The sequence below is a fragment of the Dermacentor andersoni genome, chromosome 1 (genome assembly GCF_023375885.2).
Source record: "Dermacentor andersoni chromosome 1, qqDerAnde1_hic_scaffold, whole genome shotgun sequence".
NCBI classification, from domain to species: domain Eukaryota; kingdom Metazoa; phylum Arthropoda; class Arachnida; order Ixodida; family Ixodidae; genus Dermacentor; species Dermacentor andersoni.
In genome coordinates, this window is record NC_092814.1 from 188451202 (window position 1) to 188465935 (window position 14734).

Sequence of the window (14734 nt, forward strand, 5' to 3'; positions counted from 1 at the left end):
AGTTTGCGAAAATTTTGGTTCCAATTAACGAAACTGTTTTTCTTTTTGCATTACCCAAATACAAAAACAACCTTGCAATTTAGAGGCTGTTCCGTTTAAGCGGCAATGCCGTTTAATCCATTTTCGTTTACAGAGATCGTACTGCAATTCCGAAACTTGAGCTAGCGTGAGCAGCGTTAGCTGCGGCGTGCGCTTTAGAGTTAGGTGCAGTATGTTTCTTCTTCTTTTTTTTTTCGCTAAATAAAGAGCCACACACGCCGAAAACAAGAGAGTCATACACTTTTACAGGAGCCCAGTCACTTTCATATTAACTCATCGACCGCAATATCAATATTTATTTGATTACTTAAGCAGAAAGGAAATACTGACGCGTACTTTTCGCCAGCTGCAAACAACATACAGTAAGTTTAATCCACGCAGAAGACTCCATAAAACAAACCGCGTGGGACATGCTAGCTGTGACACCGTGTATGCGTGAGACGCGGCTCGAGGCCTCCTGTACAGCGACTTAATCGTTACTGCGGTTAGCAGTGACGCTCCGTTGCTGCGATGGATGTCGCAAGGTGGATGAAATTACTTTTATACGGTCCGTCACGACTGCCCCGCGACTTGTCGCTCATCGCACGAGGCAGTGGAATGCTGTTCGCGCTTGAGATCGTTCCCGAGCGCTTTCGTTGCTGTATCGCCGTACTGCAACGCCGCTGCCAGACACTGGCTCGCAATTTGCCTTTTTTTTTTTTTTTCATCAGCGCTCAACTTTATCCGCCAGGCGGGTCGAATGTGTGCAGAGATTTTCGCTCGCCCGGTACACCAGTTGCTCGCCGGACCGCCGTGACGTGGAGTAATGCTCCATCACAGAGGTTAGAACGACTGCGCAACTGTGCACGTTGAAAGAGCAAGTCACCGCCCCGCGCGTAGCTGGCGAGCGTGTGTGTGCGTGTGCTCTTCGCCCGAGTCGCGGTGGGATCAGCGAGCTGCCTTGCCACATTTTTTATGCGAGTCGGACAAGAGAGAGCAGCAGTCGGCTCGCGTCGTCACGTAGCGCGGTCAGCTGTGGCTGCTGCCGCATTGCCAGAATCCCGGCGCTGCGTGCGCTTCACGGTGCGCACACTCGCGGAACTGGACGCCGAGACGAGGACGATCCGCTTCGAATCCGCCTGATCGTTTAGCGCGGACGCGAAACGTGAAGCACGGTTCTCCCTTTGTTCGCGCGCTTGTCTCGCGCCAGTGCGCGACGAAGCGGCGCTAAAAATGTCCGGCATGCCGCCGCCGCCGTACCACGCGCCGTTTGTGCCGAGACAGCTCGACACCTTTTCAGAACGCTCGCATCCACCCGCCGCCCCCCCCCCCCCCCCCTTATTTCTTTGACAAAGCTTTCAACACAACACGGCAGCGAAACAGCAGGAAGGGAGCGGAAGGGACGCGCTTGAGGAAGGAGGGGGGGGGGGGGGGGGGGGGTGGAGTTGTCATACAAGGCTCTCGCATTTTGATTATCGTTTGTTTTCTTCCTCAGCTTCAGTTTATAATTATTTTTTTATTTGCGCGCGACCCGATTTCTCTCTTTAATTAAAGGCTGAACGTTCTCCTTCCCTGTCACATAGTCGACATCGCGACTTAAGTATGTCGCACGGAAATGAACTCTTGCTTTCGCGGGATTTTCTTGCCTGCGAATAACATAAATAAGCCAGTCGCTCGCTCCTCCGATAGCAGCTATTGCACGATTCTCAAGAACGAACACGATGCGTGGCACTTGCTTATAGTTCTTAAATTTGATTAACTTGTCGGCTAACCAAAAACAATGGTAAAGCCGGCTGACGTGCGAACTGTGGCACGCGCTTTTATACGTCAGGTTAGTAGCAATTATGGAAGTGCCGTATGTGTCCTTTCAAGTCGTACTACAAACAGCGCAGCGAAAACTTTTGACGCCGTATATTGTAAGGATTGGGGGGCTCAATCCCACCGCTCGTAACCAGTTGTCAAGATTGGAGTCGGGCATGAATTAGATTGCTTCTCATCGAGAACGAGGAATATGGGTTTATTTACAGTATCTACATAAGGACGTTGCAGTTCATCAGTCTAGCATGACTGCGAGAGAAAGTACACTGAGCAGCCGCACAACAGCGGTTTATTATCACTCGGTCCTCCCTCGATCCCAAGGTGAGGGAAACGTTCGACCAGGCACCGTAGACGAGCCGACCAGGCACCGTAGGCGAGCCAACCAGGCACCGTAGGCGGGAGGGCTTAAACACACACATTTCCGCACAGGTTCACGGTCCCCAACCGAGGTCAGATGGTTTTCGCAGAACTCGGGGCTTACGTCAATAAAGGCGCATTTTATTCCCCGAGCTGACCCCCGCAGCGCGCCCGCCGGTTGTCCATTGTCTTGCGTCTTAACGGCGCGTGGGAAGGGGCCTCGAACTACGTTCTCTCGGGGACTCCCTCGTTCACGGCAGACCAGGTTGGCGGTGGCGGGTTCAGGCACAAAGCCTCCTTCGTCGCACTCATCTTGGCTCCAACGACGGAGAGTCGAGGACGCGCGTATAGTTCTCCACACACAGTCGACTTAGTGACGCCGTGGCTAGAGATTTGCGGTGGCGTTCCAGGAAAAGTTGACGCCCGCTGTCGCAACTGGCTGGCAAAACTTGCATGTCAGCTGGCCGTTCTTAACAATATGTACGATCACCGGTGTTTGGGACCGAGCGTTATCGCAGGGCACAGACTCACAGTACGAGCGGAACTCACGAGCAAAAGTGCTAGAAAAGGACGACCCACTAAAAGGAGCTGAAGAGGACTACCCACTATATCGTTCTCCAAATCCTTCTCTACAATTACCCCCGGGAACGAAAAGGGAGCCACCCGGCGACCTAACAGCTTGTCACTATGAGTGAGTCAAAGTAGGTATTGAAGCTGTCGACGTTGACAATGTCTCGTCCGAAGACGGCTCAACGGGCGCGATCACGTAGTTGACCGGAGGTGTGCGTTCGGCGACGCGCATGGAAAAAATAGAAGCTGTAAATGGTGCGTGCAGTGGCTCCTTCGTTTTATTGTCGAAGAACAGTGTGATTTAGTTGCTGCGTCTTCCGCACTCGTCGACAAGACTGGCGCAACATTCTTATATGTATTTTTTTTCTCACGCAGTTCCTCTGCCTGAAGAACATCAGGACATTTCTGCAGACCTGCAAGAATGTCTTCAACCTCAGCAACAGCGACCTTTTCGAGCCCAACATGCTGTTCGAGTATGGGGACTTCAGAAAGGTGCGTAGGCGTTGTCGCTGGTGGCTGCTGGCAGCGCAGACATCGCCAACGTTGCGCGATTATTCGCCGTTCCGGGAAGCGTGTGGCGGAGTCCGCAGGGCCGCCACCTTTCGGCGAATAGCGTTTCGCGAGGGCGTAACGCGGCGACGTCGCTGATAATCCACAATAAATATATTCAACATCATCATCACCGCGGAAATATCCATGGTAATGCACTACGTTTCATAGAGATGGATTTTATGGCTTTTCAAGGGAAGCTAGGGAAGTTCGCGCGGCCGCGGAACGTGGAAATGCTATAGCATATAGAGGGCGTCCCAGCTAACGTTAATCAAGCTCTTAAAAAGTCAAATATAGAATGTAAGAGGTCGCAACCAATGGTATTCTGTCATTAGGGACGTACCGCACCAGGATAATTTTTTTTTAAATTGCCTAATAGAAGTATCGATAATTACATGACAGGAATTAACTGACTTTAATTGCTGAATCGAGGGCGCGAATTTTGATAGAAAAGTAATAGTTCTGTTTTAAAACACCAGATTCGGTTGTTTTTAGGGGACTATATGTCTCGCGTGATTACTTCTTCCGCGTTATAACGAAAACGCGTGAAATATGAAAATAGCCGCACGATTACGCGTCCGCGCGCCACGACACCAGCGGTCCCTGACGTTACTCGGAAGAATTAACTCTGCTCAATCGTGGCCCCCGCGATGAGCTCTGGCCAGTGGCGTAGCTAGGTCGTTTGGCACCCGGGGCCCATAGGTCTTCTGTCACCCCCCTCCCCGGGTGTAGCCGGCGGAAAGAGGGGTGTCTTCAGATGTATATGACAACCCCCCCCCCCCCCCCCCCTTCACTGGCCCCTTGCACCCGGGGCCCACGGCCCCCCGGCCCCCCCTGTTGCTACGCCACTGGCTCTGGCAGCGCCGGAACTGATCGCGGAGGCCATGGGTCAATCAATGCGTTTGCCCTCCTCCTCAGTGCCGCTGCGCACTGCATTGGCTTCGCCTTTAACGCGGAATTGGCAGTTTGCGGTGACCAACGCCAATACCGATGCCTCGCCACTTTCACGTGGCCGCCGAACCAGGCATCGAGCAGGGTTAATTCTTCTGAGTACACGTTATGCAATTTATTTGTGATATTGCTGTTTACGTTATACGTCTCCTTCGCTCATCCGGCAATCCACCCAAACCGCCTTCGTTTGCCTGAATTCTGGCACCCTAGGTAAACGACTGCTATAGTAACGACGCTAGGTAACGACTGAGTGCTAGGCAACGACTTCCGTAATAACCTCTTTCCTCTCTCCCTATATTGACTCGATTGTCCAGTGCAGTTACCAATCCAAGCTGTGAGCGTATAGAAAGCGGGAATCCTGACTTATATGTATTTTGCAATGAATCTGTTTTGGTTGAAGAGGTTATGTCAGTTTTATGAACTGGCCTTCGTTATAAAGTAGCCAGAGAAAGGAAAACCAAAATACAACGGATGCATGTACTGTTGAGCCCGTTTGTGGTATGAAAGTTGTTCCAAAATTTTCTTGAGAGTTCATGGTCTGAGTACCGTTTATTGAAACCTCGACGCAGGTGCTACACACGCTGGCGGTGCTATCGAGATCACCAAAGGCTGAAGAATCCGGTGTGAGGTGAGTTATATCCCTCTGATCCCTCTCTGCGTTTCTCATCGAAATGACGGTGTCGCCTATAGTATATTGACTAATGGCGTCAGCGGTGTAGGATTAAAGGATCCTTTCTGCCGAATGGGACCTTCAATCTTTCACTCTTTTACCAACCGGCTGTGCAACAAGTTCGCGCTTAATTTTTTTTTAACGCAATTTGTGTTACTGGTTTCATTTTGACTGGCGTGTCGAATGAAATTTGGACTTGGATTTTACTTTAGAGCGACAAATAAATCACGCATCACCGTTGGACGAGAGCCGAATGGTAGGGCAGAACGTATAAGCAGGAAGCACTGCGGCGCGTACGGGGTAATTAAGGCTGCTTTGGTCATTATCGGGTGAGGTTCTCATGAATTATGGGCTTATAGCAAAAGTCAGTAGTTATTTCACCGGTTGCCCGGTGTTGTACGGATCAAGCACGCATTCGTATTACGTTTATCGCTCTTCTATTTTCTTTTTTTTTTTTTTCAGCTCATTCTCGACATTGAACACATCACGCGGCCGTCGAACTTTCTTTTTTTTATTTTTCACGCCTATTTCCGAGTGCTATGTTTGCGGTGTTTTTTTTTTTTTTTTTTTTTTTTTTTTTTTTTTATATATCCTGACGGTCGGGAATGAATTTATAGGCAACATTTAGAGGAAGGAAGAGAGGGGGGGGGGGAGGTAGTGCTGTGTTGAAGGTGAATTCTGCAGGCTTGCCGTTAGTTTTTGGTGTTTCTTTTTCCTTCATTCCAAAAGTCTGCTTAGCTTGTTTTATTATTACTTTATAGTGAAATTTCAGCATGGTTGCCTGTTTTTACTGGTCTTTTGGGTTACTGTGCTTCAAGAAACAATGAAGAATATGGCTTAGGGAAGGTATGCGCCATGTTCGAAGGAACAAACAAACAATATGGCTTAGTTGTTTCAAGGGAAGTGGGGAGGAGGTTAACACACTAAAGAGCACTGAACGAATGTAAATTCCTTGTTTATAGTTTCTGCGCCTTGTAAGTTGTCTAGATATTGCAGGCCCGTGTAAAGGAAAATGGGAACACAAAACCCGGTTGTGAAAAGAAGCATGGAAGATTTATTATTATTATTATTATTATTATTATTATTATTATTATTATTATTATTATTATTAAGTGTTCTCTAGAAGTAATTTATGAGATTACGTTAAGCTGTGGCATGGGGTACATCGGCCCGACTGACCAATGCATAAATGATCGCTTACGACGGGCCCGCCGTTGTTGCTTAGTGGCTTTGGTGTTGCTCTGCTAAGCACAAGCTCGCGGTATCCAATCCCGACCACGTCACCCGCATTTCGCAGGGGGCAAAAACGGCCGTGTATTTAGATTTAGGTGCACGTTAAAGAACCCCCAGGTGGACAAAATTAATCCGGAGTCTCTCACTACGGCGAGCCTCGTAATCAGATGGTTATTTTGGCACGTAAAACTCCATTTTTTTTACTTAATCGCTTACGAGAGCACGCAGTGTCTGTGAGGAGCGGAAATGGCTCGCACCTTTCTCATTATTGTAGGTCATGCACGTGTGAACCAACGCTATCAGCGGCACGAAAACGAAGTTGCGATGGACTTGCGCGTGAGCTGGCTAAGGCCTATTTTATCAAGAAAAAAGGTGATTCATGTGTAGGTTAGTCATGTGTTGTGCCACACAGTAATGAATTTAGCTTCTTGGGAGTTCGTTTCTGTGTGCACCTTGATGGCTGCACTTCATTCTTGTCTCTGTGCGCATGTGCTGTATACGCGTATATATAGTATGCTGGAATTAGTTGGGAGTGTGCGCCTGTCCATGTGGCGTATTTGCAACTGCTCGTAGGTACAGCGGGGCGTGGAACTTGCGGAGACGACGGACGTTTGCGCGCATGCGCGAGTGAGGGCGGGTGCGAGAGAGGAAATGTGGGGAGTATTTCTCCTTGAAGATACGACTCTACCTAGGTACTACGGAGGAGTTTCTTGGCGCGCGGTGTATGCGCTTGTCCCTAGGCGTGCCGGCAGAAGTCGCGGGGCGCGGTTGTGCTGAACTTAGCATCGCATGTTGGCGGCTCGACGCAATCATATTTAATCGATCATGTTTTTACTAATGAAAACAACGTGTCATTATTTCGCATTATTGGCGGCGCCTCCAGGACACCAAAGCGGCAACGGGGATATCAAAGCTAGAAGCCGGACTGGTCCGTGGGCTGGGGCTCGCAGAGGCCTGCGCGTGCCAGGGGAGTATAAGATCGGCTGTCCGCTATCGCGGACAGCCAATGTTTTATGCGAACACCCCCAGGCACGCTTCGGCCTCTGCGGCCCCAACCCACGGGCCGCCCGGCTTCCAGCTTTGATCCCCCCGCTACCGCTTGGGTGCCCCGGAGATCCTGCGCCGCCTGCTTTAATATAACCTCAGGTGCTCTCCTGAGGCCTCCGTTTGCCGGTTACATGTGCCCTCCTGGAGCAGTGCTTGTAAAAAATCCTATCTATCGTAGCGACGAAAAAAGCGACCCGCGACTTATAAAACACCATTCAGAATATTGTCCATTCAGACACAGCGATCACCAAGCGGCGTCCGCGCCCACTGCTTCACCGCGCGGGCAGCCAGCGGCGGAGCGTATAAACCAACTCGACCGAACTCCACAATGCCAGCATGTCTAGGCGACAAACGAATTCAACGCGCTCTAAGAAACCTCCGTAGTGCCTAGGCTGAGTCATATATTCAAGGAGCAAAAGCCCCCAGATTTTCTCTCTCGCGCCCGCTCTTACTCGCGCCTGCGCAGAAACGTCGAGCTCCGTGAAAAGTGGCACGCCCCGCTGTATCTACGAGCAATTCTAAATACGCGTCCATGTGGGGTTCTCTCGTCCTTGTTCTCTCGCTGTGCCACAATACTGGTTGAAGAAAAACGTAATGTTTGAAACATTGGTTTATGCCTACTGGCCACAGTGGTTCCGCTCGATAAGACCATATGAAACCAAAGCTGCTAAATACGTAAGCCGAGTGACCAAGTCAAAGTGTGGCTGTTGGCGCTTATTGCCAGAGCTGCGCGCACCTCGCCCCTGGCGGCAGCCACTTCCTATAGCTGCGCGCGGCTCAGGCGCGCATATTTACTGCGCCGCATCACTCCGTGCCCGTCGCTATTCCGCTGAGCCTGGAAAACCGGTGAAGCCTTACGAAGCGGCATCCACGCCTGCCGTGCGGCAAACGTCGTTGGGCTGTCATCGCCGTATTGCGAGGAATAGCGCAAATAAAACACGTGCTCAGCTGTACCTCCCGAGTCCGTGTTTTATTTGCGCTGTGTATTCCTCGCAATATGTTTCAACAAGGCCGAGCCCATGGCGTTCTCTCATCAGCCTTTCACACCGTCGAGTGTTCTTCGCTTCATCCGTTTTCACTCGGTACCGTTACCTGCAACTGGTTTCGGGTCGCTTCGCGATTCCCGGCGCCGTTTGCGCAACCCACGCGATCTCGCCCCTCGGCAACTCCGTTCGGGTACCGCACCGGCTACGCGCTCCTTGACGCCGCCGTACGATGACAGGCCGCGGAGCTCCCGGCGGAATTGCGGAGGTGTGTACCTCCGCGTGTTACACCTCCAGCTGCCGTTTTGTATCGGCTCTTTTGCCGAGCGCGCATTGCGTTTACATCACATGTTCTGTATGCGCTCACCTACCTGCCGTGGTGCTTAGTGGCTATGGTGTTGGGCTGCTAAGCACGAGGTCGCGGGATCGAATCACGGCCACGGCGGCCGCATTTCGATGGAGGCGAAAACAGCCGTGTACTTAGCTTTAGGTGCACATTAAAGAACCCCAGGTGGTCGAAATTTCCGGAGTCCCGCATTACGGCGTGCCTCATAATCAGAAAGTGTTTTTGGCATGTAAAACCCCATAATTTAATTTTTTTTGCGCTCCCCTCTTTGAAGATGCCGCAGTGTTCGGAAGGCGTGAATGATCATACCAGTGTCGTAATCGAAACCGCGGCTGTTGCGACAGATGGGGCTGGTTAGTAAGCATTCTATTTAGCACTTCCACATGAAGAGCTGTCGCTCTTGCGATGCGTCGCAAATGGTTCGCCCACTTAGGTTGTAACCATGATCTTCATGTAGCTCCGTTCTTGCTGTTAGCTGTATATGTCGCCCCTGTCATTTTTTGTCCTAACATCAGCGCTGTAAAATCTGGGGGGGGGGGGGGGGGGGGGCATAATAGGGACGCATGCGATTTTATTACGTTTTTTTTTTTTTTTTTTTAACGAAAGTAAGAGATCTTGTCACCTTATGATGTCGGCTTCACCTTTTCACACGATAGCAGTTAAAATAAATAAGAAGTCGAAACCTCAGTAGTCACGAAAGCCAAGAACATAAAGAAACTCGGAGAGTAAACGAGTTTCCGATATAGTCCGAGACGCACTTGAGCACGTACGCACAAGGAGACGAAGATAAGTCGCACAATAGCCTATGCTGAGTACCGAAGCGTTAAACAGGCACGCGAGGCCGCGTTGCGATTCGAGATGAACAGGCCCGCAGGTAATGAAAATACACAGATTAGTAATATGGGCGCACGATGACAACAGTCAAAAGTGGTCTGCATTACGCATGCCGCACATGTACAGATGGCGAAAGCCGGCTGCGCTTTGCCGTAAACATTGCTGCGTGCAGTGTCACAAAGCAATTTCCATAACTGAAAAATGCATTGTCTCAAACTATGTGCAAGACACATATGTCATTGAGGCACCTAATACATGCTTGGTATACCCTATGTCCTCGAAGTGAGTTGAGATGCTTTTCGATGGGGGCGAAATTCAGAAAGCTCGTGTGCTTCGATTTATGTACACACCAAAGAACCCCATGTGGTTTAAATTAACCGGGAGTCCACCACTGTGCATGGCGTCGATCATGAGTGACTGCGCAGTTTCTGAACAACCCCGCAATTCTTGCTCTCTTTTTCCGCTGAAGTGCATGTTTTCAGTGGCCATGGGCCTAGCAGTTTCTGCGATTCTTCCGCGCAGACGTGGGCGCGGCTGCATTGGCCAGTATTTGGCATGCAGCGCGATCGCATGTTAGCACGTGTCTGTGGCATCGTCAGGCATGCGTCATGGCATATCCGCATGGCAGGCGGAAGCGCATGCAAGTTTCCGCTGTTTGTCGACGCGTGAAGCGTTCGCCTGGCCGAAGCAGTGTGTGTAAGCGCACCTTCTGTTGTACGACAGATGATATGAAACGTTTGCGATTTGTCCAATTTAGATCTGAAGCGAGTCCAAGAGACGGCTATCACCCGTTAGTTCTGTCGCACGGAAGTGCGAAAAAAGGTGCCTAATTTTTAGGTGCATTCCCTGTCATTTTTATTTCTCTGTTATTGTTTCCCCACGTAGGGTAGCAAATCGGAAGATCGTCTGGTTGACCCCCCTGCTATTTGCTCTTTCTGCGTTCTCTATATGTCAAATCTTTCCAAGACTCTGGAACTTGGTCGATCTATTGTGTATTCCCGCAAGCTTGGTGCTCTGGCCGTATTTCCATCACTGCGGCTCCCTTCGTAACCTCGTCCGCGTCTAAGCCAACAGTCCACGTGCATGTATTTATGCCATACCCTGCAGCGTGGCACGATGAGCGACGTCACAACTCGCGAGCGCAGCTTAACACTGCCACAACGACATTGTACGCATGTGTTTGGTTGGTTCGCGAGTATTAGGCGCAGTGTAAGGAATACGCAGCCAGTGCAGCGGAAAATGACGATATTTATCCTTCGTCCCTGGCATCGCCGAGAGCGGCAGGACACCCTCTGATGAACCAGAGCTGGCGGTGTATGAGTGTACAGCTGCCTGTCGCGCCTCTGGGAATTCCACTCCCCGTTGATCGTACGCGCGAAGTACAGCGAAGGGACACGCGGCGCGCAAGAATAGCTCGCCGAGGGCACACTCCGTGGGACTCCCGCTGAGCCGGCGGCGCGTAGCAACCCGTTCCGTTCGGCGCTCCTGAGCCCCAGGGCCGCAGTCGCGTGTGCCTTCCTCTCTCGGTTCAGCCGGGCACGTCACTGGACTTGGCCGCGCAGGCCCACTACGTGCGAGCCAGCGCTGCCTGATAACTGTCTGCTTGTGCGCTGCACGGGTCCGCTCGATCAGCGTCACCCACGTGCAGCATTTCCGTTGCTGCACTGCGCCGTACTCGTTCGTTCTGCTTTCGCGTGCCAATGACGTTGCCGAATCGCCGGACAATGGGCTGGGTGAGCTGTGATGCGGCGTACGTCCAGCCTGGCGACTGTCTGCGTCATCGGCTGTTTGCGCTGAACTGCCCTTTCCTGAGCGGACGTTGCATCGTACAGGCTCAGTGAAAACCCAGCATGCCAGAAACTGCGACGTGACAGTGAAAGTGCCTAGTGCAAGTCCACTGTCGCGAGCCCTGGCAGCTTCCGATCCACCAGCCTAACGGTGTTAGCGCGGCGTGGACCCCGTGCATGGAGAGGGCCGGTGACGTGAGCAGCCGTGGTGGTACCCACGACAGCTGCCATGAATCGCTACTCGGCGGACTGTGCCGGTCTTGTTGGCGCTATGGCGCCCGTGATGTGCGAGTTGGCACTGCGAGTCAGGTAAATGCACGCCTACGCTGCTGCATACCGTTAATAGCCCATTGTGCGCGACGTTGGCGGCTGTAATATCGCTTGCGGAGACGCATGTCATTATGGTCTCGCCTTCTGTCTCGCGATTAGAGAAAACATTTCATCTTTTTTACCGCTGCTGCCTGCTAACGAGTGATTGTGCGCCTTCGCGGGGTTCGTATACCACGACCCACCGCGGGGGCTATGGCATTCTGCTGTTGCAGCATCGAATCGCCACTTGCGACCGCCTCATGTTGATGGTATCGGGGTGCACGAACGCTCGTGTGTACTATACTACATAGTTTGTGTAAGCGTACATTGAACAGCAAGTCGCCAAAAGTAAGCCAGATCTTTCCACTATAAGGTATTCCTTCGTAGCCCATAGTGCCGTCTTGTAGTAGGTCAAACCCGCGCATATTAAGAAGCTGCAAAAGCGTCAGACGCAGCAGGTAAAGTGCATCTCGTTCTGCGTACGCTGCTCGAAGGCACTGTTAATCCCGCTGCTTCGAGATCGTGCTCCGGCGTGTGTTTGTTTAATTGCATTTTCGGCGAGCGTTGGTTTCTCCCCGCATCCGTGCCGTAAAGACTGCAGATTGCAGCGCTTCTAGGATAATATTAAAACGCCGCGGCCTTGCGCCGTCAATATAGCGATCGGCCCATCAAGGTGAACAAATTGCGCTTTCATCAAGTGGCCGTGGCAGAGGCCGTATGCCGCCTTCACCCAACCAACCGAGCTCTAAACATCGTTCTCGAGCGTTCTGCGCAGTCGTTTGTTTGAGACACGAAGTATTCCGGAGTTTTACGTGCCTAAACTACGATATGATTATGAGACACGCTGTATTAGGGGCTGCGGATTAATTTCTGGCCACCTGGGGTTCTTTAGCGTGCGCCTAGATCTCAGTACGCAAGCGTTTCTGCATTTCGCCCCCATCGATATGCTGACGGGATGGGAGCCGCGACTTCGAGCTCTGCAGCTCAACAGCATAGTCACTGGGCTACAACGGGCTGTTTTAGCAACCGTGGAAGCGTGCAAATATAGTGCATCAGTGTTGCCGAACAATCCGCCATTTGTGCACTTTTTGACATTCTAAATCGTTCCCTCTCACGCATTGAAAATATCGCCTGTGAACGTTGTTTGAAGCCGATAAGCGCACGAGAAACCTTCGAGCTGCCTTTGCTCCCGTGTTGTGTAATTTGTATGCGCCACCGTTTTGCGTTTCTTGTAAGGCTGCATTGCATTGCGATGCCTAGTCGTCTAGGTGCCATTTATATACGCCGTTCTCGATACCGAACAGCTCAAAGAAGCATTCAAGAAATAGCGCAGCGCTTGGGGAAGATTTTAAACAGCATGCCAATGCAATGGAAGTGACAGCTGCTGTATGTAGTACAAGGCATATGAAACGCGTAATGGAGCAGTCATTGCCGGTGCATCTTTGCTGAAAACGCAGACCACGTGCGCTGCGGTACACTTTGTTGCATGTCTTTGGCAGCTACGCTCTTTCTGACAATAATGCAAGCTTGTATAGTGAAAGATACAGCTGGCGCCAGCAAATTGGGAGCTCAATCATGCGAGTGCGGTGTCCCCCGCGTCCCTTCTCGTCAGGGCGTCGTATGTGCAGTCTCGAGGGCGCACCAGACCACGTATCCAACGCCACATCATTTTTAAGCCTTACGTAATCATTGCTGCCAGAAAGAAGAAAAAAAGTCATCATTCACATTTTCGCCTAGTAAGTCGGCCGAATGAAATCTGACTCGTCTTCCCGAAATTACGTGAGACGAAACCCCACGTAATATGCTGCGGCCACTGACATTTCGTGCCACCATCAGTCGCAATGTCGTTGATGCTTCGTTTTTTTTTCTCTACTTCGCGGTACTCATCTTACAATATTCCAGATTTTACGGCAGAGGCTACTTCGCGTGTTGCGTCTTGTGTAAGCAAACAATTAAAAAAAACGGCTTCGCACTTCTGAACGATAGAATGGGCAAAGAGTTCAACAATCTTTGAAAGTTATTCGGCTATGGCTTCCTTAACGTTTTCTTTTTCTTTTTTTCGTCTTTGACAACCTTCGTATTGCTTTCAAGTGGCTGCCTGAAACCTACTCGCGCCGTACCTTCTGGTTCGCTCCGCCTGCCATGCCATTCATTCGTCGCACGACCGTCACTTCGCACTACAGGATGTTGTAGTCGGCAGCGTTAAGCTGCGCGCGCACCGTGCGCCGCGTCGCATTCATTTACAACAGTTCTTGCCAGCCGTGGTTTCTAACGTTCACGGTGGCATACACGCATAAGTACTTCAGGGGTACTTAGTTGTCGCCTGTGAGACAAAATGGTTAGAGAAGCAGGCTTCTCCTCATATGACCTGTGACTGCGGTGAAGCCAACTTTCAAGCAGTTTGCTACTGAGGTGCAGACGCTTTCGTAACCATTTTGTGATTCGCATATGACTCGCCGAGGTGGATCAGTGACTGTGGCATTGCACTGCTGACAACGAGGTCGCGAGTTCGATTCCTTGTCCAGAAGGACGGAGAATTGCGCTAGTTGGTTCCTGGCTGCAACAGCGCGACTAAAGACATCGAAGACGGGGTAAGCGAAGTGAACTCGTGTATGGCAAACGCGGGACAAATCAAATTTGTCGAAATTTCTCTCGTTTCTGTGAATTCCAGGTGCACTGAAAGCAAAATTTAAATGAGGCAAGATACTGGCATGTGCAGCCGAGGTTGGCCGAAGCAGCGTTCAGCTCTCGAGCTTCACGCAGATTCGCCAAAGCCAGGGTCAGGGCGTGAGCTTTGCTTATCGGTCATGTGGTTAAAATTGCTTACTTACTGGGCGTGAATAGAACAAATAAGACCATTCCGAAGTCCTGAACCGGAAGTTCTTGCACTTTCATATTATAACTTCGTCACACCCGCCCTGCCAACCCAAACTGTGAATGATAAATTAGTCTATTGGCCTAGTGATAGTTTCTGAATAACCCTTTATCACAATAATGATTCAGGGTGCCTGTGCACGATTGCCACCAACTCTAGCCTCCGTGAAATTTGTAACTTCAGAAAAGAAATCTGAATAAGGGTGCCGTTGACCTTGATAACTACCCTCGCCGTTGAACAATGAAGCGGATACCTTAGTCTACGTCGCATATTTCTATCAGTGACAAAATATACCAACATAATGTTGCAGGAAGCTGATCACGAGGGATGAACCTCAAGTAGTTTTACAGAAATTTAAATGTCTTTTTTTTTATTTGAAGGATAAAA

At 50.7% G+C, this 14734-nt stretch overlaps 1 protein-coding gene across 2 annotated transcripts in view; it reads left to right on the top strand.

Moving 5' to 3' along the window:
- Vav (Vav guanine nucleotide exchange factor) overlaps positions 1-14734 on the top strand; it is a 270027-nt gene that overhangs the window by 119334 nt on the left and 135959 nt on the right. For both annotated transcript variants that reach the window (XM_050195358.3, XM_050195360.3), the window contains exons 2-3: positions 3139-3255; positions 4833-4891. In XM_050195358.3, coding sequence (XP_050051315.1) covers positions 3139-3255; positions 4833-4891 — 176 coding nt within the window. The remainder of the gene's footprint in view (positions 1-3138; positions 3256-4832; positions 4892-14734) is intronic.